The following is a 27038-nucleotide window of genomic DNA, read 5'->3' as shown; positions in this document are numbered from 1 at the left end:
CATATGTATATATTGTCTATGTGGATTGTAAACTTTTCAGGACAAGGCCTTTTTTTCTTAAAAATTACACAGCACCTAGCTTTCTTGGGGTAAAATACAAGTTTAGGAAAAAATAACCAAAAGGAGCTACAGTGCAGTAGTATCTTCTGGCAGTGAAGATACCTTTTTTTTTTTCCTGTTGATAGCACTACTTTAATCCCGAGCAGTATTTTGCTACGGGTTGTAGCCCAAACTTAAACTTTATTATTGCACCAGTGACAGACAGAAAGTAGGTTACAGTCTTCTCGTTTATAGTTGGGTCCAGCCAGCAATAGAAGTGATAGCGTGGACAGGACTGCATAGTGCACTACTTTGTTCAGCTGATGCAGGACATTGGTTGACTGTAGATGATGTGCGGTTGGTTTGAGACAAAGCAGCAATCAGTAATCAAATTGCTATTGTAGGAAATCATCAATTCATCTATTGTATAGATTTGCAGAGTCAAAGAGAAAAGGGTATAAGAAGGAGGAAAGGTGGAAGATTGCTTGCTGCTGAATAAGCTCAAAGGAGAGGTTTCTTATCCTTGCATTCAAAACTGTCTTACCTCTGAAGTCGTATCTGATTTTGCTGATTAAAGCTGCTTTATTTCAGGCCTCTCATAAAAGAGAGCATACCTTTTGTTTGTGTTTACATTAGAAATACCTTGAAAGCAGCATATTGGAAATGACAGTTTTTTGTAGAGTATGTGTGTGTTGGTTCATGCAGTACAATTAATCCTACTTGAGAGAGATCTGGGCAGGAGGACCCCATGGAGAATGTGTGGCTTTGCATTTTTGTCCTAATATGTTTGACCTTGTGTGTTTCTAAGTGTGCATAGCAAGAGAAGAGACTGAAGTGGAAGTTGTGATGAAAAGATTTCTGTCCTCATTTGCGTTTCCAGTCAGGCAAAATTCTTCTGGATGACTGTGTCCTGCCCCTGGGGAACGCACAGCAGGGCGACGCGCTTCGTTCCTGGCAGAGGAAAAAGGTTATCTTTGGCAGGTCAGGGGAAAGAAGGGTGCCTAGCTCTAGCGACTGAGAAGGAGCACAGCAGTTGATCTGTCTCCATGATGGAAAAAGAAGGAACATGCCTGGTGAGCTCCAGGAGGAAGCAGCTTGCTCTCCATCTTTTTCATTGTCCAGCCCCTTGAAGAAAGCTACCACATCTCTCCCGGTTTCTCCATATAACACTTGCCTTCAGAGCTTACCAGCATTCAGCTAAGAGAAATAATGACACAAGTCAGCTTTATTAAAATGTACATTAGAGGTATATTCCAAGTTTAGTCATCCTTTGATCATCAAGAGCTGTTTTTTTATTTATGTGAAGTACTAGCGATCTTCTTAAAGCTGTCCAAAAAAGGAGGGAAGATACCATCTGTCCCCAAGAGCTTGCAGCAGAAATAACATTCTCAGCTTTTGGAGAACGTAAGGGTGTGTGTGAGTAAGGGGAGTAATCTGTGCTGGTGTAAGGAAAGCCAAATCTGTTCTTGCATGAGGAAAGCCAAGTCCTTTTACGAGAGAGAGTCCCTGCATGTAAGTGCCGGGAAGGGGAGGGATTGTGGGGAGCTCCTTAGGATTCAGAAGGGAAGCGTACAAGCATTTCTCACGGTCTGTACCAGGGAGGCATCCGAGTTTTCAGTCTCACAAACCAATTCCATTCTTTATAACAGCCCTTTATCGTAGAGCATTGCCAGTTTGCAGCTTCGTCTTGCTAGTCATAGGTTTGTGTTGCCCCTCCTGGCTGCATACTCCTCCATGCAGACCCTGTGTAGGTGGTTTCTTGCTGTCCGGGACAGTAAGTAATACTTCTAGGACACCAGGGAAAAAAAGTATGGTAACTTGCTGAGAGGAAAAACATTGGTTTCTAGGTCTAAATTAAGGACGGGAGTTGTGGTAGGCACCGGTATTCAGTGAGGTAATCGTAAATTATCAATGAATTTCCACCTTTTTCCCCTTTTTTTAAATATGTGAGAACATACTCAATAGTCCTTTTTTTTTTTTTTTTTTTTTTTTAAATAAAATTGTTCTTCAGCCTGTTCCAAGAGTGCCATTTGTTCTGTGGCTGGACATGTTTCTGACTCCAAGAGTGCCATTTGTTCTGTGGCTGGACATGTTTCTGACTCCATGTGCAGTAAGCATAGCTTACTGGTAAGTGAACTAAATAAAGGTCTTTCTCTTTTCTGAAAGTTTTGTGAGAGCGTGGAGAAGCTCTGGGCTGTTTGTCCCACTGAGTTACCTCTATGGCTGATGTCTATTGCTGAAAACCCTGAGGTAAAGCAGATGTCAGGTAACAGGGTCCCTCAGAGCTTCCAGAAAAGATTTTGTAGGTTGAGTGCTTTCTTTCAAAGTTACATTTTTCCATCAGAAGAGGGAAAATGCCTGAAGGGATGTCCTTCGGATCTCTTTGTTGCTGCAAGTCACTGAAAGAAGTCTTCTTCCAAAAAGCTTTTTCACTGAGCCATCACAGACCATTTTGTAGGTGGTATTGGTCCTGTTCTTCAGAATACCAGAAATTATCAGTGTATATAGTCATAGACACTGCAAAATGGACTTTTTCACAAGCACAGGTTGAATACAGGGGCACGCATGTGCAAAGAATAGTCTCTTACTTAAAGCTGATGTAGTGGTGTTTACCACAGAAGAATAATACCCATGAGATTCTGTTTTGAATTGCTCACAGGCAAATTTTAACAAGAAGAAATACAGCGTGGAATATGACCAAGAGCATCTAATTTGCTTACTCTAAGAAAGCAAGAATTCAAACCAAAAGAAGAATTTCTTCTTTTAAATGGTTAAGTATAACCTCAAATTTCACAGGAAATTTGGATGTGGTATTTCCATTTCCTCACATTAGATGGGAGACTTTGCCCAAAAGCCATATAAAATTAGCAGAATTTAACAGAGTCTTTGTGTAAGGATGTGTACTTTTATGAGAATGAAAGTATTAAATGTATACAGTTCTCTGTAATTGGAAGGCTTATAAATAGGTAAAGCAACATCACCCATGAGCTAATGCAGATGGTATGAGCTGTAGAGCAGCTACAGGTCTTTCTGAAGTCCAGTGGGAATCAGTACTCCACAGTCTAGCAGACGTCAGTGTCAGCATTTCCACTGGCATAAATAAAAACAAGCCAATGCCCTTTAGTTGTAACTGCTAACTGTGTGACTGTGCTGCAAGCTGGAGAGTCACTGCTCTGTGGTGCAAGAAGCATAATCTGTGAGACATCATTCATACATGTAGGCAGGGCTTGACATGAGGTTGCCGGATTGGAGTCCAGTTGAGAACATCGCACCTTGATGCCAGCCTGGATCTCTTCAAGCTTTTCTAGTGAGTTCAGCACGGTCCGTGCATACAGCCTTCAGTCTCATTAAAAAGTAATTTGATTTTCTGGTCTAATGTCTTCTGTGCTTTTTTTCTCTTCTATCTGCTGGCAGGAATTTGGGTCTTGGCTGTAGATCGGCTCCTGGCAGCTGATCAGCTGAATGTCCACATTATTGAAGCCAACCCAAAGTTAGAGGAAACTCTCTCTGCAGCATTTGATATAAATCACATAAGCAGCAGAACTGCAGAGTAAGAAATAACAGCAGCAGTTTGCCAGCTACGCTGTCTTCTTCCCTGTTCCTGCACAGGAATTTCTGTTCTGTCAGGCAAGCTGGGAAGTATTCATTTGGGTTCAAAAACATCTGGCAGACTTGTTAAAAACCCATACCTGTGGGTACCTATGCATCAAGCAATCTTGCTGAATTCACATAGATGCACTCAGCTAATGAACCATTGCTTCTCCTGCATCCCCCACCTTTAAGGAGTGAAGTTGCAGGGGGTGGGGGAGAAGAGGAGGAGGTTTGGAATAGGTCTTTGGTTGTCTGAGAAAGCCTTAGTATTTCAGTTAGAGCCAAACCTTCTTCAATGAACCCCAAAGCGAGGATCTTCCTGTCCTGGTGCTGGTGGATGTTATTTCATCGCTGGGATGATGCCTGCATTCTGTCTGTTGCACACAGCGTGTTTTTTTTCAACTCCACAAAATTAGCTGGAATATTAGTAATGATGTTTTCAGCATCAGTCATTAGCTGTGTGCTGGTGCCGTGAAAATGACTTCTCTTCCCATGTATCTCATTATTTGCAGTTGGAACCTGAATGCAGCCAATCATTCCTAAAATAGCCGTAGGAAGTGCGAGCAATATAGAAACGTCTTTGTCTTGCTGCGGGGTTTTGGGCTGCATAGCTGAGCCTGCCCTAGCGCAGGACCTGGAAACAGGCTGCTGTCTCATCTGGGTGACAGTCTGGATTGTCCTTGGCAAAAACCCTGCACGTGGTATCGAAAAGGCAGAGGATATTTCCCGCAGAACAGAACGACTTTGCCTTGCTCTACCAATGAGCCAGAGAATGGATTAGAGGCTTTTCCTATCCGCAAGGAAGCTCATCCATCATGCACCATTCAGGCAGTCGTACTCAGTGGGCTTGTTCTCTCTTGCTACACTGAACCTTTTTCTCCCCAGCTTTTCCAAAGAAGTAAAGCACATAATAACAGAGCTATTGCTTTTGTAACTTGTACTACAGGCATTTGTCAATGCTGCTTTGACTTCCTTTTCTATGCTGCTCTAATTCCCTCATGCTGTGCTAAGAAGCAGGTGTGAACAAATGTGTAAGGATGCTTGTATTCTTCAGTATGTGGGTGAATGTGTGTCAGGAGAAGAGAGTAGTGTGTTTATGTGGTGCAGGAGCTCATCTCTGTCTAACTGTAATCTCTTTTTTTGCTTTTTCTGACCCACACCACCTCAATTTCAAGTTTGCCCTTGAAATCACATCAGATAGTTCATGTTTCCTCTCGGTAACAGACACCCAGTAATTAAAGTGATCTTGTACTGTTCTATTAATTACAGGAATTGTGATTTTTATATTCAGAGGTTAATTGATGATATCTGCATATAGCATTTTCCCTTAAAATGAATTGAATTACAGTAATTAACCTTATGTCCAGGTTAACAGACAATATCATTTGTCTCAGCAGTATCCTGGAAGTAGGATTTTTCTTATGTATCTGTTGGCTTCTTGCTTTGCCTTTTGTTTTCTTCATACCTCTGAAGTGGTGGAATGAAGAGTGAAAAAAGTGTCATGTTGGCATACTGAGGTGATCCCTTTACTCAAAAGGCATTCTTGAGGATAGGGTACTTTCTTGTATTAACTTGTCCATTAAGCTCTTTAGATTATATATGATGTAAAATTTGGCAGTTTGTTGGGCATGAATCTAGGCAGAGCAAAGCTCAGAGTCTGCCACTTGCAGCTAGCAATTACTAGCAAATTGCAGGAACTGGATTATTGCAAGCATCATGCTCATCTCAGAGGAAAAGCAAACTACATAGATTTTCTGTCTCAGAGTCAGATTTATTCTACTCCTTTAAGGTTTCCAAAAATATCAGCAAAAAACATTGGGCAACAAAGAGTAATCATGAAAGATAGAGATCTATGAAATTTCTCTAAAGTTTTAATAAAAAACCTTTCCTGTGATATCTGAGTCTTTTAAGTTTGGGTGAATGTCTATGAGTGTATGGGCACATGTGAATGGATGGATGTCTAAGGGAGAGAGATGTCAGAGGTAGTGCTGAGGGACAATGTGCCCAGTTAATTTAATTGTTTTCTTAGCACTCAGAGTCTTCTGTTTTTTTCCCCTACCTGCTTGTGCTTATCCACAGGCATTTTTAAAATTTCCCTCAGGAATTACATTTGTTTTGTGGATGTTTTTGCAGTAATCTATTTCATACTCTTCTGCAGGGTGCAGAGAAACCTGAGAAAACTGATTTCATAAACAAATGACAGGCTAAAATTATAAATACATACTGAGAACTCTTTGCTTACCTGCATTTTTTATCTGTCAGGGACAAACATAACTTATCCTGATGAGTTTGCCTGATTTCCAGAGGGAAAAGCCTTACCTTTTCTCCGCCTGTAGGAGTCAGCTTGCCTGACCACAATGTGTCTGCATGTACTTGGGCTGAGCAGCCTTCCCCACAATACAATGCTGAGGTTTGGCCTCAGTTTTGCTACTGCCATGACTAGACTATTGCAGTGTGGAACAAGCAGTGGGGTCTCCAGAGGTGGCTGTTGGGGTAAAGCACCTTTGGGTAGTATGGTGTCTGGAGTAATTAATACATAAATAGTAATGTCTATTCTTAGCATATGCAGTGTTACAGTAGATTTCGTTCACATTTTGAGGGTAGGGGTGTAGCTTGATGTTGTATCAAACCACTTCATGCCAAAGTTGATTGGTGCCTTTTGAAAAAATACTCTGACAAGACTTGCTGTTTCACTCAAGGTAAATGAAGCCAGGTTAATGAGTCAATTTTTGCATAAATGGATTTAGGGGCAGAACTGGTCAAATTGCACAAAAGCTAAGTAGTGTGCTCTGATTACTTAACAGCTGACTTAAATGTGAGGATTTGCATTTCTGTACTGTTTTATCACCTTAAAAATGGACACTTTCATTTCAAATAAATAGAACAAGTTTCCTGAAGAATATAGCCAGGGTTCATGCATTAAATTCATAAAACATTTCTTGCATTCACAAAAAGCAAAGGAGAATTGTTTGTGATTACATTGAGCTTTAAACAGTGATATGTTCTTTGGGATCCTAACTTTTTCTTCAAAGTTAACCTATGCCCTTGTATATCGATCTGATCTGTTACGCAGATTTAAGAGGACTGGAAATTAAGTTTTTCTTCCTGGTGAGAGAGTGAAGAAGGGCTGCAATCCATTTAAGTATGTACCAGCAGTGAAAGGAAGCAAATGCTAAGTATTTGAGGGAATCTGACCTGAAGAGTTGGCTGAGCTATAGGGATTGTTTTACCATTACTGCCTGATCCTAATGTTATGTTTACAGCAGGCATGTGGCAGCTGAGACAATGTCTGCAGGGCTATGTCAAACTTTTAATCGGTGACAATTGTCAAAATTGTTGTGAAAACGAATCAGGCTTCGTGTTTCACCTTTGTTATCTAAAAGGATAGGAAAACAAAGGGAGGCCACATTTCTTTCCCGTTACAGCTTTGGGTCACCTGCGGCTACATAATTTTTATTCCATCCATCAGATGAGAGAATGGAAGGTCAGTTGACTGGCACTGATATTTCCCAGGCAAAGTGAGGGTTGGGGAGAGTAATGGTGTTGCTGGTAGTGTATCTGTTTTCTATTAAGCATGCTGAGATGAAACAGCAAAGTATGTATTAGAGATGGCGTTATGTCCTGTCAAAAGGCAGTGATTGCTACATTTAGCTCTTAAATCAATTCAAAATCTGACAGAGGTTTGCTGAAGTCCCACAAATAATCAATAGAGCTATTTTTATCTCTTAAATGAGTGAGGCTTTTAAAAATAATAAAGACATCTTTGTAATGACCGACCAAGCTGTTCCAGAGTTAGGTCTGTTGCTCTGTGTGGTTGGGGGTGGTGAGTGAAAGGGGTTATTTAGGCATTGCCTTTGTTCCATTCTGCAGGTTTATAACCCCAAAATAAAATTGCAAATGTTTCTGGCAGTCATCCTCCAGGCACAGATGGCTTTCCTCCCAGTTTTGGCAAGCCCAATTTCAGTATAGAACTGAGCAATTATTAGAAAGTGAAATATTGCATGATATAATACCACTACCGCCACCATCAACATCATGACAAATGGAGCATTCATTGTTTCTGGTGCCATGTGAGAGAGCTAGTGCCACTGTATTACCCCTTCCTCTAAAACCTGTACCTTTGCTGCTGCTGGTGATGCATAGACAGAGGGATGGAACAGAGCAGATGCTTAGCAAGGAACTGTGGCCATTTTCTCATTTGCGTTGGCTCTATATTTCAACGCAAATATCACTGAACAGGTGGCTGATGAGGCCCCCGTGGACTGTTTACAGTAAAGGTTACAACCAAAATCGATAGGCCTGAGATGCTTCTAATTCCATCTGGGAGATGTTCATCTTCCATCTGACTGTTCCCTCTCTGAACAGCAGCATCCTATTAAGGCTGCAGTCATTGGGGATATCTCACTCGGGTCAGCAGAAGGTTTCTCCTATTTAGGCCTCCATTTGTTCTTTACATTTTCTTTTTGCACTGCGCTGGATCGAGCAGTTATGTTGATCTTAACAAGACAGGTTGCCAGCATTAAGCATGCTGAGTTTTGCCTACTGACTTGACACCTGCTACTACCGTTCGGCAGGCCGAGGCTCATCACTGCTGCCTGGGGGTTGTCCAAATCTTTTCAGCTTATCGCTTACTGAAGCAGGAGGTAGTGATGTTACATATCATAGCTGACATTATTGTGTGTGATGTATGGCCTTGTAAAGTTGCAAATGAGGGGAGAGGAAAGCTGGTAAGGACTCAAGTTTGCACAAACCTGAACAAAATGAGCATGAAAAGTACCTTGTATTTTGGCTGAAATTTTATTTTAGATGCGCATTTTTGCAAGTCTTAGTGGGAAGATCCGTATGGTCCCTGTATCTGTGTTTCATAAAACTGATAATGAAGTTTATATTATTCTTTTTAATGAAGGTAGATGCTGTTGCTTACTATATGAGGCAAAATTGCTCTCATTGGTGTCTTTCCCTTGGGCCTAATCGTCACGTCTGGCGTGCAGCCCACAGCAGCTGGGCAATGAGTAAGCAGTACTGAATCCAGTTAAAATGGTAGTAAAGCGTGTATAGCAAAGGGCATCCATGCATTCCTCTTACGGTCAGGGAGAACTTTTTGATATGCACAAAAGATGAGAGAGAGTGTGCTTCATACACATAATTTAGGGTCAACAGGGATGCCAGACAGATGGGGGCTTCCCTTGGGCACTGCCTCCCTCCCCTCACCAGCATTCGGGAGCGACCCCTTGTTACCGCGTGATTTGAAGAAGTACAGGTGATGACCCCAATGCATTCACGCACCAGCCTCTCTGGCATAAGGGCCAGGTACCTGGAGTTCTAGAGTGCTTTTTTGGCCACATGAAATGAATGGCCAGCTGTAGAGACAACAGGAGCAGGACAGGAAAGGAAAGATGAATGATGGCCGCACTATTGGTCACAAAAAGATGTTGGAGGTTGGTAGTGATGATGGGCACAGAGCTGGCATTAAGTCTCTGTGGCCACCTGCACCACCATTCAGGTGACTGAGCAGCAATCGTTAGAGAAAGGACAACACGAGCAAAAAAACTGGCCATTCCAGGCACTGTCCTGCCACGTGCCAATTCAGTTGTAATGTCTGGCACACCATGCTGTGTCTTGCTGTTAGCCACTTGTGTCTTCTCTCTCTTGAGCTCCCCAAGCACCCGCTGAGCTTCTGTTCACTCACATCTGTCTGATCCCCTTGGCACCACTCAGCCCGGGCATTTTACATGATCCCTTCTGCTGCCAGGTGCAGCCGCGCGAGGTGGCTGAGCAGCAGTTAGCCCACCACCCAAACAGGCGTAGACAAAGGATGCTCTCCTGAACAGCTCCGCTGTGCCGGCCTAACTTCCCTCGTTTTCTGGAAGCTGCAGCCTGCAGGTTGTATTCCTCTCTTTTTGTTGTTGTTGTTGCATTATTCCTAATTCCTTTCTCTGACTTGCACAGAACTCTTGTCTTTCACTTTCTAGGAACTGTGAATTTAAAGAGGTAAATAGCAGTAACGGCGTCTTCCACTCAGAGATTTCCAAAGGCTTAGCCAAAGGAGATGAAGGATGCTTGCCAGCATCGCATGGCAAATCTGTACCATAGCAGGGAACAGCAGTCAGGTCGGCCGACTGGTTTCTGTGCTCTGCCTTCAGCGTGGCAAAGCATGTGCTGTGTAGATCAATACGTGCTTTTTTATGTATGGGTAGATAGATCTTGCTCTTTAAGTCTCTTTCGATGAGACACTGAAGTAGGACTTGGGTTTCTGATTCACTTGCATGCCTTAAAGCTCTTACCACAGGAGAACCTAAAATCTTTTTGTTACCTCTGTTACGCAACTCAAATCGGTTTCTTTCCTGCTTTTTTATGGTCCTTTTGTTTTTCCCAGGGTAAGAAATGCTGAATGTGATGAGAGCGGCTATTTGCTGAGTATTTCCAGGGTTAGTTCAGAGAGGCTGCTACTTTTCTGGTCATGCATTTTTCTTTATGCAGTAGTTCAAATTCATCCAGCTTCGGTTTTTAGTTTCCTCACTGTTTGGTTAAATGCTGTTCCTTCTTACTAGACTTACTGTCTTTTTGAAGAGTAAGTTGTTTCTACATGTTTGTAGAAACAGAAGAATTTGTTTAAGACAGTCATGGTTTTTTATGGCCATTAGGTTTTCTGGTCTTGCTTCTTGCATAACACAGACCATTGAATTTTGTCTGGTAATTCTCACGTTAAGCTTAATAATTTGTGGATCGAAGTGCAGCTGTTGTGTATGAACACAACCCATCATGGTATAAAGAAGGTTTGTAATAAATGAATATAACAAGATCTGTCCATTACTGAGCAGGCTTACTGTGCCATGGGAAAATTCTGACGTGGTTACATACTTTGATTTTACTTCGAGTTACGCTGGGGTTAGCTGAACATACAGTGAGGCCAAAGCAACAAGATGGGAGGTTTTCTAACATGGAAGAGCATCCCTTTTAATAGTTATTTATAGATGTGTCTACGCAGTCATTGCTGTTGCTGTTGAATTTGTTCTCAAGATCAAATCTGGCCTTACACTTTTATCGAGTTTACCAGGAAGTTATCTCTTCCGTTTAGGATTTTTCATGTGATTTCTATAACCTTTCTGGAACTTACAAGCTGTAGGTACAATAACCTGGTTACTAGGGTATTATGGCAGCAGCCATGTAATCATTTCCTTAGCCAAGCAGCTACTCTATATGCATTTCCACCCAGAGTGTTGTTCACTAAATCCTGAAAATATCAGACAGCAAAAAGCAGAGTTCATCCTGGTGGCTTCTTGTTGGCTCAGATAGCCATGGATAGCAATAGTGGAGGGCACTTGGCACAGAAAAATCAGACTTTTCTCCTCGATTTGGAATGATCACTACTTTCTTAGCTTCAGAAATTCATTCATGCCAGCAGCATGATTTTTACAAAATTAAATGCTCTATGTCAAGCATCTATGTCTGGGGGGGAGGTATATGTATATGAATATGAATATGTATATTCATATTTATATGTATACATAGGCTTTGAGTGAGTAAATATAATAGTAATAGCAACCATATTGCACTAGTATCCGAACATCCTACTTAGAGGTGGTTCACCTTTGGGCTGCAGTGTACAAACAGAAAAATTTATTCCATCTAGGAAGGCAAAACTTTGATTTCTATATACATTAAGAGATCATGTGGTTTATTTATACTAAATCATAATATGACAAAAAGGAGGGAACACAGAAGTAACCAGAACAAGTCATCTTACACAGGTATTTGAAACCATCAACTTCAGAAAGAAGAATCAGAGCACCAAAATGTCTTGCATAAAGTTATATTTGCATTGGTCTTAGGCATGCAAGAAGCAGATTAGTTGGGGTTTTTCTGAAGCTTGGAAGAAATCTGATCTACTCCACCAACTCAATGGCTACAAGTCATTGCATTGGACATAGATTATAAAACATGCTCTTAAACATTTTCAGGGCTGTATTTTATTAGCATGTCTGCTAATAAAAGAACACCACCAAAACTCACTCTTCTTGTGACCACTAGCTTCCTTCAACAGGAGCAGCAGTCATGTTTTGAACAGGGAGAACTGGAGTTCTCAGAGCCAGTTCTCTCTCGACCAGTATGGCTTAATGCAGGCCAGATTGAACTGCAGTGGTCTACATTGACTGCAGATCTCTCCATTGATGTTTCCAAAACTTTTATTTGGAGACAGTGCCTGTACTCACTCAGCATCACTGTCTAGCTACTCATGCTTCCTCAGACACTGCATTCACAAGCACTTTTGATTAGAAAGTAGTTTCAGCACAGTTGCAAGTGAGAACATTTGCATCACTCCCAGGAGCCCAACTAGAGCTGAGTATTTGCTGAAAAGGAAATTTTTACTAAAAATAGGTGTGACCTTCTCAAATCAGCACTTTTCTGAAATTCCACTGAAACAGTACAGCTCTTTCCACCATTGTAAGAACAGCAAAAGTAACGTTACGTTTGAATAATTACCTCCTAGTAAAAAGCTGCCTTCAGATGCAACTTGAGTCCTACTCGATGTTACTTTATTGGCACAGGCATTGATACAGATGTGTAGTCCACTTGAATTGTTGACAGATCAAAGTAGACATTTTGCATTTACTTTGTGTGAATTTGAACAACTATGTTAGCACCAGAGCAACAGAGAATTATGCGTTTTTTCTCTCTTCTCCCTCTTTTCTTTCCCAGAAGCTACCCTTAAGAATAACGGAGAATGTCATATACTTAAAAACCTACTAATCTAGTCTTTGTTAGAAGGCAATATATCAGTTCATTTGTCAGTTAATTCTTTTCGTGTAAAGGAAAAAAGATCTGGCCCATAACATGTACATAAAATGACAAAGTAAGCATGCTGGGCGTTGTTCATTTTCCTGGAAGCTATCTATCTCCCATATATATTTACGCAGAGCGGTACCCATGTCTGAATGAGAAGTAGGGAAAGATGGTGCGGAATCACCCATGGGAAAAGTTTTTCAAGCTCTAAAGTGGAGTGGCAGCGATATGTCTGCAGTACTGTAGTGCTTTCCTCATACCGTACACACATTGTTAGATGGTGGAAGATGTGCTGATAGGGAGTAACAGAAAGCAGCTATTCTTATGCTCCAGAGTCTCACTGTCAGCCAAGTGGTTTGAATTGTCAGCCTGCAGACTGATACTGTGGATGAATAAGGTTTAACTGGAAGAACTGGACTGCTTGATAAGTTCTTCCCATTAAACTGTTGCTCCTCATGTGCATTTCAGAAAAGACTTCTGCATTGGGCTGTAACAATTTCAAGAAGGAAAAAATTTCAATCTATTTGTGTATTAAGATAAGGCACTGTGTTTTGTCACTTTGGAGTGTACTTACAGGGGCAACGTTTTTAAAGCAGCAAAATTAGATTTCAAAAAATTGTGTAGAGAGAAAGGAATTAACCCCTTTGATGTGTATATCTTACTTTTAATTCAAACCTATTGAGGGAAACTGTGTTTCCAAGTATTATATTTACTTCTGCTGCTTATTTCTACTTTGGGCATTCCTAAGGGCCTCGAATGATGTTTCACTGGGCATGGAAACAAATAGAAAGAAACAGTTCCTGCCCCAGAGAGCTAATAGTCAAGAGAAAATGTAAGAGGTGATTAAAGAGACAAATGGAGGAAACAGGTAAAGAAAGTGTCTGCAGGCAGACATAGCTGTGCCAGTAATCATACACAGCTATCGGCCTAACCAGTGCTAGATGGAAATGCTTCTCTTGAGGCTTGTATGTACAATCTTCTAGTATGCATTCTCACGTAAGGTATAATAGACAGACAGTGTCTGCATTGTGTTGCATTCTTGCTATTTTTATCCTTTGTCATTGGTCTGACACTTTGTTCAGTTAAGGTGTCAGTCATTGCCTTACATTAAATTTTATTTTTTCTAGTCTCAGTCTAACTTGGTCTCTTAGTTATTTTGTTAATAGAAATAGAGAATCAGCCAAGTTTCCAATTTGTGTGTTTGAATAATAATAGGCAAACACAGAGTATAATAAATCATTAGTCCTTATGGACTGTATCACCCTGCAACAGAGTCCCTACTCCAATCCAGTTACAGGAGGTGAAATTTTATTTGAAAACAAATATCTGATAAGGCAAATTAATTATTGTGACAGTTTTCAATTGGGTAAAAGATGAGGAATCAGCTATGTCTGTGAAATTACTGATGAAAATGCAACACTCAAGACTTGTTAATGCTTTTTTGGCATCAAGAAAGGAGACATAGGTATCTGATATTAAATGGTGTTGCAGAAGGGCAAGTTAGCACTTTGTTTGCCAAATTAAGTTTCAAAGACTATGTAGGTTATGAAGTTTGACTTTCTGCCCGTAAATCTTGAATGACTGACAGACTACTGTAAAATAGCTTTGTTCAAAAGGAATCTTTGGCAGGCGGCATCAAAGGTTTGAAACTCTGGAAGGGATGAAAAGAAAACCCCACTTTTACACTGATTTCCCCTGCAGATCAACATCTCTGTGCAATTTGCCTGGGAATTATGAGCTATTTACTGTATTATGTGCTGTTTTCTTTCACTGTATCCAAAGGCCCCTGTGGTTCCTTTTATCTTCAAGATTTAGGGATATTTTTGTACATGAAATGTGAATGAGTGAATGCGTCACTGGAACACAGGGAAAAAAACACTGGTTTTAGACAGTTCTGTTCTCCCTTATTTTATCACAAGTTGGAGTATTGGTTTTATGGCACCTAAATTTATGGGTACATATTTTTATGGTAAAGCCCAATGACATGTGCTGCATGCTCCATCAAGCTCTCTCAGTGTTTCTTCACTTGATTCACAACTCTGTAGGGTATGAATCAGCCCTGTAGTATAACCCTTAATCTCTTTTTAACCAGAATAATGTAGTGTGTTTTTTTTATTTATGGTGTGTGTCATCGTGTCAGCATCTGATTATGTAAACCAAAGAAGGGGAAAACAAAATATTTCCCGGAAAACTCTTGTCAGCTGTCAATCAGTGCAGGAGATGAAGTTTCCTTATTGCATATAAGCAGCTGAGGCAGAAAATTCTTTGTAACTCACAGATACTTAAGTCTGCTCTCAAGCAAGATGTGGCACTGCTGGGGCATGGGCTAAAGGGAAACTGGCCTGTTAGGGCAGTTTCTGCTTAGAAACATGACATACCTCCTCAGGTACGGTGAGAGGCTTGAGGAGAAGGAAAGCTCCCTCTACTTTCCGTTGACTGGTTTTAGCTTTCTGTATGCAGTAGTTAAAACTGCATCGACAGAAGGCGCTTAAGCCCTTGTTTGTCTTCCACAGGGTGAAGTGAAGAAGTGAAGCCTCCCAGCTGAACTACTATGAGGTCAGAAGCCTTGCTGCTATATTTCACACTGCTACACTTTGCTGGGGCTGGTTTCCCAGAAGATTCTGAGCCGATCAGTATTTCGCATGGCAACTGTAAGTATAAGAGGCCAGAGGACTTCCTTTGCTTAATACTGATCAGGGGACTTCAAATCAACAGTATTTTGTTACAGCTGCAATGAATAAAGTTGTTTTTCTTGGTGCCTCCCAGATCAGCCAATTTACGTTCCCAGATACTGATATATGGACATAACTTTTTCACGTTGACTTATGACTACTGGCTGGTAAACTGCTTGATCTTCCAAAACCGTAGCCTTTCTCCTTCTCAAACAGAGACACTTCAGTAGCATAATCAAACCAAGTATCTTGCTCTATCCAGCAGCAAAGGAAGGAAGCCTTCTCCCCGCCCCCTCCCATAAGCAACGTGTCCCTCACTGGACTTGTGAAAATGTAGCTCTGGATAACCAGTGAAGCACCTCAGAGTATCAAGCATAGCACACTAAAGTAACTGAGCCCTGAAAACACAATTTGTTGATCTAATACAAATAATTGAACTTACTTCTTTAAGCACTGATGGATTCTGCTTTAGCTTTAGGCATTTTTTGCTAAGGTGGAAATGTAGCTAAAAACCAAATCAAGACAAAGAATCTTTTGTGACAGAATCTCTCTTCTTTCTTACCAGCAGTAATTGGCAAACTCTCCAAAATCTAGGGTGACACAGACAGCTGCGAATCAGTATTGAGATTTGCTGGCTAAACAGGTGGAGAGCTTTCTGTGCATTTCGCCATGCAAGTCAGGCTTAGCATGACTGATTCTTTCACATTTACCTCAGCTCAATTATGGTTACTGCAAAGAAAAGTCTTCTGAAGTCCCAAAGGTTTAAAAGGAACCTTTAGGAACTGGGTCTGTAAAAGTATGCTAAGAAGTAGCAATTCAGCAATGAATAGGCTTATGTTTAAGCCTACTTTGGGTCAGGAATTTGATTTTAAAGTGAATCTTTTGATTGTCCTTGCTTACTATGCTTTGGGGTGGCCTTGGCATCCGTAAACTTGTCTGTCTTGGGTAACACCAAGCTGAAAGATAGACTCCAGGGGCGCACTTGATGTGCTGCAAATGCTAATAGGCATCTGGGATACAAGAACAGGGCAGAACTGCTCTGAAGCAAATACTGCTGAAACATGTCTAGTGTGACCACTGGGTCTTTAGCACTGACATTTTCACCCTCCAGAAAGGTGATGCTAATCGTCCTTGCTAATGCAGAAATAGCCAGTCTTGATCCTTTTGGAGAAATGGAACATGGGATAACTTCTTCCTCTGCGGCATGGCATGCTGAAATGCAAATGAATGTACAGGCCCCCAGCTCATGCTAGATCCATGAGTTACAGAGGAAACAGTGCTGGACAGAGAACAGCCTGACAGTTAAACTTGCACATTTTGCATATAGGACTTGGTCAGAAGGATTAAGCTTCTGAATGTATGTCCTGCCTGGGCTATCTTAATTTGTTTCTCCAAGAGCTCTCAGCATCTGGTTTGCAGGGAAGTTCCTGTTTCTATCCAGTTTTATCACCAGGCTTTCTGACACACGGCACTCTCAGGTGCTTTGCTGAAGCCATGCTGTGAATCAATACTTTGACCAAGCTTAACAGGGAAAATACTTTTAGAGGACAGCAGCTGAAAATGCTAAAGCAGTAGCTGAGTTGCTGAAGAAATAGACTCCCTCAAACAGCTTGAGGTTTCTGGGAAAGCATATTGATGGGGAAAAGGCTCAGACACAGCTAGATGCTAGACAGCTCTGTATAACATGCACATGCAGCAGTTCTGCATTGATGATGATGCTCATCAGAGGTTTATCCTCCTCCTGTCTTCTAACTGTCATTTTGTTTACTTAACTAGCTCCCTAGTTTATGCATCTAGATGTCATCATCACGGTATACATATGAAGTCTAACAGCAAGGTGGCCCATGGTCAGAAGTGTTCACTGTTGTTATAGGTTGTACACACAGACCATCTGGGGAGCAGCAGCACACCCCATGTATGCTGAGGTCTCACCAGAAAAATCGTAGGAATAGAGTGAATAAATGCTCTTGCTGACTGGTAGAGTTGGGGGGAAAGCTGACTTGTTGATAGCATAAGCTCAGTACAGGGCTTCCAGTCAGTATTGTTGTCCAGTTGCCAGAAGAACTGGAGTATCAGACTGGTTGCCAAAATAATATGCAGTGACTTTCATTTTTTAAAGTTCAAGTGGTGGTTTCCCACCGTTTCTCAGAAATCCCCACAGCTGTTCTACGACGGCTGTCCAATGCTGTAGGAAACCCAGGGAGCTGGCAGTTTGAACCAAGGAGAGCCAAGTCTTTTGCTTTAACCACTACCAGTCCAGTCATTGTGGTGATTGATGGGCCACTGTGAAACAGCTTTGTCCTGCTAGACACGCTTTGGCAGCCAGGAGCAAGCACTTAAGCTCTGCAAGCAGTGAAAGAAAAACTGTGAGAAAGTGCCGTGTACCGGTGTGCCAAGAGCTCCAGAACAGCTTTACGCTCTAAAAAAACTCACAATTTTTGTCTTCTACAAAGGTGATGACTTTCTCCTTTGCAGCTGCAAAGACTGTAACCTTGAAGAACTCTCCAGCCCCCTGTACTCGTGCCTTCCAACCCCAGGCTGTGCTGCTGGGGCAGAACAGAAACCACAGGTTTTGGCCGTAGCTGGGCCTCATGGTGCTCCGCATTAGCACCATTTCAGTTTGTGATTCTCTTTTGACCCTGTTTTTTTTTTCCCTTCTCGCAGATACAAGACAGTATCCGGTGTTTGTGGGTCACAAACCAGGGCGGAACACCACGCAGAGGCACCGGCTGGACATCCAGCTGGTCATGGTCATGAACAGGACCCTCTACGTTGCTGCTAGGTCAGTAGTCCATTGCTTTGCCGCTCCTCCCTTGCTGCTTTCAGAGGAGGAAGGAGAAGACGAGGGATATTCTGAGTTGTTCTCTGCCGGACACATTATTTTTAGGATTTTCTCACACTCAGAGAGAGCTTTGCAGCCTGTTAGTGAGAGATATTGGAAACCTTGTTAGTCGGTCAGCTAAGGTTCAGTTTTGCGAGGTGCTGAGCCAGTCCTTTCAGGACTACACACCTGTGCCTCCCTTTGAGTCTGGCACGAGGGAAGTTGCCAGAGAAATTTTTTAGCCCCATGGAGGAGAGAGTCCATCCTCATCCTGTAATTTTGTTTGTGCACACCATTAATGACATATTTGAGAGAATGATTCTGCTGGTGCACAAATGCATGTTTGGATAAGAGTTATTAAACTGTAACATTGCTGGTTTAGGCATGTTTTTAATATCTTAAGACAAAAAAGAGGCAAACGTTTGCTGCTGTTCTTTTGATGTACTTAGCAAGGTTAATTGAATTTGGTGCCTGGATTTTTTTGGAGAGCTATACTGTGCAGATACAAGCACAAGCCTTTTTATAAAAATTCAGTATAGAGCCACCCATTCAGTTTGCATAGCTCAGCATGGCACCATCAGCTTCAGTGGAGCTACACCGATTTATACAGCTGCCGACCTGGCACAGATCAGACATTAACACTTCCTCTCCCTGCTTGTTGTTAGCAAAGGAGATTGACGATCTTAGAGTGGGAATTACCTGATGGATGCAGGATGAATGCAAGAAGGGTCTAGATTAGGAAGGGTGGGCAGTCCAGTTTAGGAGCTCATGGACCCAGATCCTGTTTGGGACCTCCCTGCAAGCTGCCTCTGGTAGCGGTTTGTTTCCTGCCTGTTTTCTGGTCCTTCTCCTCCATCGAAGAAATACGCACCCTTCTGCGTGTGCCACAGAGAGCCAGGCTGTTGATGCAGATGGGAGAAGTGGTGGGTGGGATGGCCAGGAGGTGAGAGGGAACAGCTGCTGAACAGGCAGCCTCTCACCACCAGCCCTGTCCTCAAAGCCCTTGGCAGCCTCCGGGAGCTGCCTGGCTTTCTTCTCAAACAGCCACTCCCCATCTTCTGGGTGGTCGGTTGTGTCCTGTGGTGGAGATCTGCCTGTCAGTCTCCACTCGGCACCAAGTAATCAGTTACGTTACACCAGCAGAGTCACTGCGTGCCGTTTTTACCTGGTCATGTCCCTGGCTGCTAGAAGACCACACTTCTACCTGTTCCCCTACCCAGGCGTTGCAGCTCTACCGCCCCAGCTTCTTCGGGCTTCTCACACGTGCCAGTTTGTACGGGGTCTGGGTGGCAGAGCTCTGGGTTCACTCACGCCAAGCCCTTGCGTCAAGTGCGGGCAAAGAGCATGTGTCCTTCCACAGGAGCTGCAGTGGCATTGGTTGTAGGGCACAGAGAGCGGGCAGCCCCACAATGAGGCCTCCCTGTGCTTTGCCTGAGCTCGAGGATTCGTATTTTTGCTGCATTTAGTGTGATAATGAGCGGGGCGGGGGAGTAGGCTGAAGGGGTTTGAAAGGTGGTGGCAGGATTTCCTCCTTTTCATGGCTGAGTTCCCTTTACTTTCCTTATTTGTTTTCCTTTAAATTAGGAAATCATTTGCAGCGAGAAGGTGGTAAATCCGCTTTGTGGATTTTGCTCTGCTGTATTCATAGTTTGTTCCCAGGCTGAGATTGACGCAATTAGACTGTCGCAGTGCCCAAGCAACTGGCATTACAGCAGGAAAACCCAGCGAAACATTTTGGGATATGAAACCACTATGTGCACAAATTACATAAAGAATGCTAATATTTGGGGGATAGTATGTGTACTGGTATGTGAGTATGCATTCTTACCTATTATGTGGCTATATATTTGTATAAAACAGTTTACTACAATGAGAGTGCTTATATACTCCTAGGGTCTTGTGACCTACAAAAAAGAATAAAGACCTGGTCTGTTTTGTACTTACACAAGCACAAAAAATCTTCTTACACTTTTTTCCTTTGGTAACTCAAAAACTCTGACATATTCTTTTCCCCCTCTACATATTACTGAATAAAATCCCTGCTGGGCTGAGAAGCCTGTGTGATACAAGTTAAAATTCAAAGGTCATTTTTGTCTTTAAGTAATAAACTTCAGAAAATGAGTCATCCTTTGATAACTAGTGTGAATGAAAGTTTATAACTGCGATACTGCATCTCCTTTAGAGGTAGTAGTAAATCCAGAGATTGAAGCAAATGTGTACACAATCAAAGGTGTTTCTCAAAGAGTTTTGTAAAAAGATTCATTGAAAACTGTAGCTAACATAAATCCCTTAGCTTTCATGCTGGTTTTTTTAGACATTGAAATATAGCGATGTTAAGTTTATGTTTGTACCCAATTATCTGACAAGCAATCAAAACAAATGATCAAACATTGAGAGTTTTTATTTTGGGGTTGTTGGGTTTGGGTTGGGGTTTTTTGCTTGTTTGCTTGTTTTAGAAAATCCAGTGTTTACTTTGCAGACAGTTTCCATGCACAGGAGAGGACTAACTCGGATTTGAGAACCACTAACACTTTATTACTGAGAGACTGGTGTAGAACAAAATTTCTGTCTGTCAGTTGCTTATTTTGTCATACGGGATACGTGACTCCTGTATTAGCTATTACCAAATAAAATTTTGTGTTGCTTTGGAAAGGCTTTATTTCGTGTTATGAGGCAGAGATATTCAGCCAATATAAATTAGAATAACTCAGCCGAAGCCCATGAAGCTGTGCTGTCCGAATATCTGGCTTGCAGTCTGCAAAGGACCAGCTCTGTTTTCTTTTTTCTCGTGGGAAGGATACTCCCTCACTGTCTCTCTCACACTCACCCGCACCCGCACACACACCCCCTTTTCTAAGTTTGCCATGTCTCCTCCTCCCATTGTCTTGTGCGGTGGCAGCTTTTGTTCACATTATCTGCCACCCCTCATGTGTAGGTACAAAACAGTATTGAGCCCGCGAAGCATCGGGATGGCTCCCTCCTCATTTGCAGTTACACATTTCCAGACGATGCACTGAGTGGCCAAGGGTCACACACAGCCGGTGGCATTATTTAAATTCCCTTCCTCCACAAGATTATACCATGGCAACAAAACTCGGTTCTGCTGACTGGAGGTGGGAAAAACGGAAGCTCTAGGATTAAGTCAATTTGTGTTAGAATAACTTAATTAGCAGCGAGCTGTACACATACCACAGCTAGTGGATAGTAGGAGTTGGGCAGCAGTGGAAAAAGGAGGGCAAGGACAATCCCACGTTGTCTGTGGTTAGAGAGCCCTCCCCTGAATTTGACAGCTCTTTCACTCGCTGCTGACATTGTCAGCAACTACGTTTCACGCACGGCATGAGAAAATCGTATGTAATTTGCCTGATACTAACCCTCTTTCAGATGATCCCGTAACTTAGCATCTGAGTTTTCTTTGAACTGTTTCTTGAACCAGAAAGTAAGTAAGTCCTCTGAAAGCTGTTTTATTGAGAGTGGAACTAAATAACTCAAGACTCATTCTGAGTACCACCACTATATTTTCTAATTGTCTTGTTTAAAAAGAAAAAATCATAACCACTGGAAAGCAAGACTGATGATTAAAATCAAGAGCTGTGCTGGAAGAAGGTTTTTAGACCTCCAGCCACACCTAATTTGCAATTCAAGAGATTTTGTTCCCACTTTTATATAGTAGGAGTGACAGCAACGAAGAGTGGTGTACATAAAAAGGGAACCGTGCAGTTATCTATGAAGCTGGTATCTTGCTAATAGGTAATTTTAGTCCAGCACCAACCCTGACCAGTGCTCTGCCAGTAAAGTCAGGCAAATAATAAACTGAAGCATTAAACCAATCTTGGAAATAAATAACAGCTCTGGTTTTACAGAGTCTGGAGGAGAACAAAACCCACAACTCCTCAGTTTGGCATCTTACAAAGCAAACAGCCTCAAGCACCGTAGCAGACAGTAGATCTTAAAAGCCAGTTCCCCGCAACAATGCTGCCTCTTTTCTCCACGTGAGAGAAGTGTTGCTTATTCCTCTTAGAGCAGTATTTTGTGTTTGCTTTATTTAAGAGACTAGCACTGTTTCCCCAAAACCCAATAAAATGAAGCTAATCTTGAGAGCAGGGATTTCTAAAATGGAAACAGTCTGTATCCTACTTTCAGCAGACCCCTCCAATGCTGTGGATCATGCTCCAGCTGCACAGCTTCCTGCATTTTGAAAAAAGCCAATGTTATTTCAAGGAAAAATGAGATGCCTAGTCCCAATTCGATGTGGCACTTACTACAGCATTGTGGGTTGGTGGGTTTTTCAAATTTTAGGTTCCATACAGAGATGTCCTTGTTCTCAGCTTACACAGAGGAGAATGTTTAAAAATATCTCTTTACCTGAGTAGATGAGTCTATTTCCTCTTTCCAAGGAGAGATTGGCAGCTAATTCTAGAGAGGGACAGGTTCTCAGGAAAACAGGAAAGTAAATGCAAGCAAGAAATGTGAACTTTTTTCAGAAGACTATTTTACAGTTTAGTTTGGCTAGCAGTGTGTGAAGAGAAGAATGATTTCTGGGAATAGTTTTGTGGCTGTCAGCCTTTTGCCTACCATATTGTCAATCAAATTATCACAGCTGAGGTTAGACACATAATTTAAAAAAAAAAAAAAAAAAGCAGCATTAACCTCTTTTTAACCCTGAATGGCTAAATGTGGCACAATGACTGCTAGCCCAGGAATCTGGCAAAGGCTGCCTAAGAGCAATTGCAGCTGATTTCAGGATACACAAAAACAGCTGCATGCTAGATCATGGCATCTGCTATAGGACCTATAGAGCAGAAATTATATGAGGCTCATCTCCTTTCCAAAATCTCACTTGTTCAAATAATTGCTTTTGGGAAAGAATCTTGCTTTGAAGTTTTGTAGCATTTTTCTTTTTTCTTAATGAGAAGGAAAACAGTTTATATATGAAAGTGCTTTTCTGGGAGAAGCAGGCAATGCAGCCAGTAATGTTCCCTGGTAAGACCTGTGATCTTTTTTTGAACGGATTATGGATTATCTTGTGATAGATAGCTCTCTTCATAGAAAATGAACTGTCTGACTACTCCATTTCACTTTGCATTCATTTGCCTTTGTTTACAGGGACCATATTTATACTGTTGATATGGACACATCACATACAGAAGAAATTTATTTTAGCAAAGTAAGTAGCTTTTATCATCATCCAGAAACCAAGGACACTAGAACAAGCTTCAAATAAATAGGAAGATGACATTGTTGCAAACAACTTGCCAGCACTGCTGTAAAAACTGTAATAAGCAAGTAAGATGGCATTGCTAATCATATTTGGGGAAAGCTAGAATAGCAATCATGTCCTCTGTGAATTTCTGATAAGTGATTTAGCTGGCTGATAAGCAATCCGTACTGAAATACAGTGAAGTCCCTGATGGAACATCTGTCGAACATCTATTCATTTATATTCAGCAGTTTTCTGTAACAGCTATACTATCCCAATTAAGTATACTGAAACTTTCATCATAAAAAGCAAGTGCTATTAACATATTTTCATGCACACAAATTTTATTCACTCATGCAAGTACTCACTAAATAAAATCTTATTATAACATCACTTTGTAGATGTATTCACATTATCTCCATGGGAAGTTACATTCAAACTAAGAAAAGCTTTGTCTGCATTACTATGTTGTATATTAACATAAACATACTAGAAATAATCTCTCTTCAGCTCCTTTGCATTGCATTCACATTGTGTCATATGTGCCAAACACTGCCTTGGTCCGGCAGACGATCATAAGAATTTGGGCATTGGATGAATTCCACTGTAGGCAGGGGGAGTGTTTCATTATAACTATGAATGATGCTGAAGATGAGCTTATGCCCAATTACTCATCAAAAAGTGAGGGCACAGGCTTGTAATGGAAATAAACATTCATGGCTACTCTTTCAGCTTGGAGCCCTTCATGAATGCACTGTGCCTCAGTTTCCTGATGGGAAACACTGTCAGGACTATCATGGCTATAGTGTCTAAGGTGTTACTATCTTAGGCCATATGTTTTAAATAAAGTTTTATTATAATTAATCAGCCTACCACATTTGACCACTCCTGAAACTCACTGCAGAAAAATCCAGGCTGAGATTTACCTGTAAATGTTCTGGAGGAAGAGTGTTCGCAGATAAAGTCAGCAGTGTCTTGATAGGTGGAAGGCCTGTCTGAGCCTGTTAGCTGAATTGAAGTGAAAAGAATTACCTGAATTTGATTTCTTTGCTAATCTAAAATGTCGTCTTCCAGAATACATATTTCATTTAGAATCCACTTAGGGTTTATAGTCCATAGATGTTTATTCTGATTTGCAGAACAATATCAAATTAAAAGAAGAGAGCATCTAGTACTTTTAAGAAAAGTGGACATATTTTTGAAAGTTGTCCTATTGCTGAATTCCTTTGGTTTAGGCTTTGAAAAAAAGGGATAAGTTTCTAGTCTAATTAATAGATGGCAACACAAAATTAAGTGAATGCTCCACATCACTGATTTTTCATTGTTGTGGTGAATTAATCATGGAGAAAGGGTGCAGAAAGCTTTCAATAAATACACGTTCAACAGCTAGTCTCCCCTAAGGGACTTCTACTTCTGAAATCAAATGCAACAACCTCTGGGCTCTAATTGATTTCTTTCTTGATCCTTGCAGAAATTGACATGGAAATCTAGACAAGCTGATGTAGACACATGCAGAATGAAGGGAAAACATAAGGTAGGCAATTTTCATTTCTTCTGCATCTGCCACTTTAGTTTAGTTGCTTCACTATTATCTCAGGCTGCTGGCTGTGATGTGGAATGGATCATGCCATTCACTTCTTGCCAGTAATTGCTTTTTCCATCAACTTACTGAAGCCTTTAATTTGCAAAAATAGTTTACTTTTAATGTGATAAAACATTACAACAGGAGCCGCAGCAATATCCTGAAATACTTAAAGCACTGAGGATTTTGGACATAATGCTTAGTGTACTGATTTTGCTTACCACTGCCTCAAAAGCTAAGTGCTGCTGTCCATCCTCCTGCAGGAATTTAATAAGAAGTTTGTGTAAAGCATCAGAAAGCATGAATGTGTACAGTTGTAGAAGGACTGTTTCTCACACCAATTTTACCATACTGTAACCTATGACTAGCACAAGTGGTATCAGAATTAGATGCAGACTCTTTGATTCTTTACACCTGCTTCCCCTTCTAGTTACAGATGCTTCAGGCCAATACATTGCATTGGTGATGCTACTGTCTTGTAGCAACATAGATGAGAAAATCAGATTTTTCACTCTTGAGGAAAGCAACAGCTTTCAAACAAAATTCACCTATTCAACAATAGCAAAATCTGAGCTAGAATATGAATATCATATCTTCAGTTCTTTCTAACCATTTTTAAACCACTAGAATATAAATCGTGTCTTGCCCATTGTCAGTTAAACATAGTTGAAAGAAAGCCCAGAATATCACAGTGGCTACCAGCCAATTTCATTTTAGACCTGACAATGAAATATCATGGCATAAAAATAAAACCAGACACCCAAAATGCAGTAGTTGAAATACTTCTTATTATTTTTTTTCAGGATGAATGTCATAATTTTATTAAGGTTCTCCTAAAAAGAAATGAGGATACACTGTTTATCTGCGGAACAAATGCATTCAACCCCTCTTGCAGGAACTACAAGGTGTGTGATCTATTTGCGGGATTTCATTTATGCCTTGTCTTTCTGTTGGATTTATTGTGACTATGCATGAGGTTGTCATTCAACTCTGTAGCGTTTATCCTGACTTGTTTCAGTGCTACAGAGCTCAATGTTGATTGGATTTCTGAGGATTGCTCGGATTGATTACCTACTTCTTTGCAACTCCTGCACATCAAGAGTTTATTGCCACTTCGCATTGCCCTCCATAGGTGCAGAGCCCTTCAGATCCCTGCTTGAGGATGCAGTCACTCTTCAGAAAGTTCCTCAGCTTGTCACTGACACCCACATCAAGTCATAAACTGATGCTGAGGGTTACCTCTGGGGTAGCATGTTTTAAATGTCTCTGTTGTACTGTTCTCAATCCCAAAGCCAGTTCTCAAGACACTGGAGGGCTTAGCACAACAAAACCTGAGAAGATTAGGATTGAGGACCCAGCAGATATGGAAGCTGTAGAGATCCTATCGCACTGTGTGCTGTAAAGGTGATTGACAGCAGATGTCCACAAGGAAAGGTAGAGCAGGAGGGTGATGTGTTCCTTACTAGCTGGGGATCTGCAAAGCCAAAACATTATCTAGAGCAGTGTAGAAAACTATGCTGGTCCATGGATACTCGACATTAATTCCTTGACCCCAATTTCTTCCTTTGACATAGCGCGTCCCTGTTATCTGCATTTTAACAGGGCCCATTTATTCAAGCATTTCCCATTTTCTCAGGTTTGCACCAGTATAATCTGATAGAACCCCCAAGAGTGGATGTCTCTGGAGTAGCTTTGAAATGAATTTACTTAGGCCCTTCATATCCAGACTCTGCTTTTCCAGGCACTGCTATGTCCCACAGGTAATTTCTCATCCTTCAGGAAAAAGAAAATTCAGCTTTGCTAATGCTGCCTCTGATAAAGTCACGGCACAATTCTCGTTCATTTCATTGGGTTCAGAGTTATTGTAAAAAACAAAGTAAAGACATTAACATCCAGGAAAACTACTTCATTAGTGGTATTCGCTGTGACTGCTGCTCTTCCTTGCTTCTTCTGCAATGCTGCTTTACCTTGTTTAGCCACTGTGATGGCTATAGTCTAGGAAACACGGGAGAGAAGTTCAGGGTAGTCTTTTCTTTCAGTCTGTGGAGAAAGAATCAAATTTGAATAAAAATACAAGTCTGCGTCATGGTAACTGTGTAGTACAGGTAGTTGCTCACTTAACAGCCATTTCTTCTTTTCTTCCTTTCCTTGCATCCCACTCCTAGCATGCAATGAAGCTTCTCGGTCTCAGTGCTGTATTTAGTCTTCCAGCACAGCTTGTCGTTTTTTAGCTCTCAATGCCATTAATGCGGCTAACAAATCTCAACCAGTCCCCTTGCTGGAAAGCTGTCTTTTAATACAAATACAGATTTCCTTGGCAACCTGATGTGAGGGATATAAATGGCCCTC

General features: G+C 41.4%; 1 protein-coding gene across 1 annotated transcript in view; it reads left to right on the top strand.

Moving 5' to 3' along the window:
• Positions 1 to 27038, top strand: part of SEMA6A (semaphorin 6A) — a 114319-nt gene that overhangs the window by 35948 nt on the left and 51333 nt on the right. Inside the window, exons 2-6 of the mRNA XM_050912761.1 lie at positions 14928 to 15065; positions 17751 to 17868; positions 23014 to 23074; positions 24579 to 24641; positions 25493 to 25594. Coding sequence (XP_050768718.1) covers positions 14966 to 15065; positions 17751 to 17868; positions 23014 to 23074; positions 24579 to 24641; positions 25493 to 25594 — 444 coding nt within the window. The 5' untranslated portion in view covers positions 14928 to 14965. The remainder of the gene's footprint in view (positions 1 to 14927; positions 15066 to 17750; positions 17869 to 23013; positions 23075 to 24578; positions 24642 to 25492; positions 25595 to 27038) is intronic.

The sequence above is a fragment of the Gymnogyps californianus genome, chromosome Z (assembly GCF_018139145.2).
Source record: "Gymnogyps californianus isolate 813 chromosome Z, ASM1813914v2, whole genome shotgun sequence".
NCBI classification, from domain to species: domain Eukaryota; kingdom Metazoa; phylum Chordata; class Aves; order Accipitriformes; family Cathartidae; genus Gymnogyps; species Gymnogyps californianus.
This window is presented reverse-complemented; position numbering and strand designations above follow the sequence as displayed.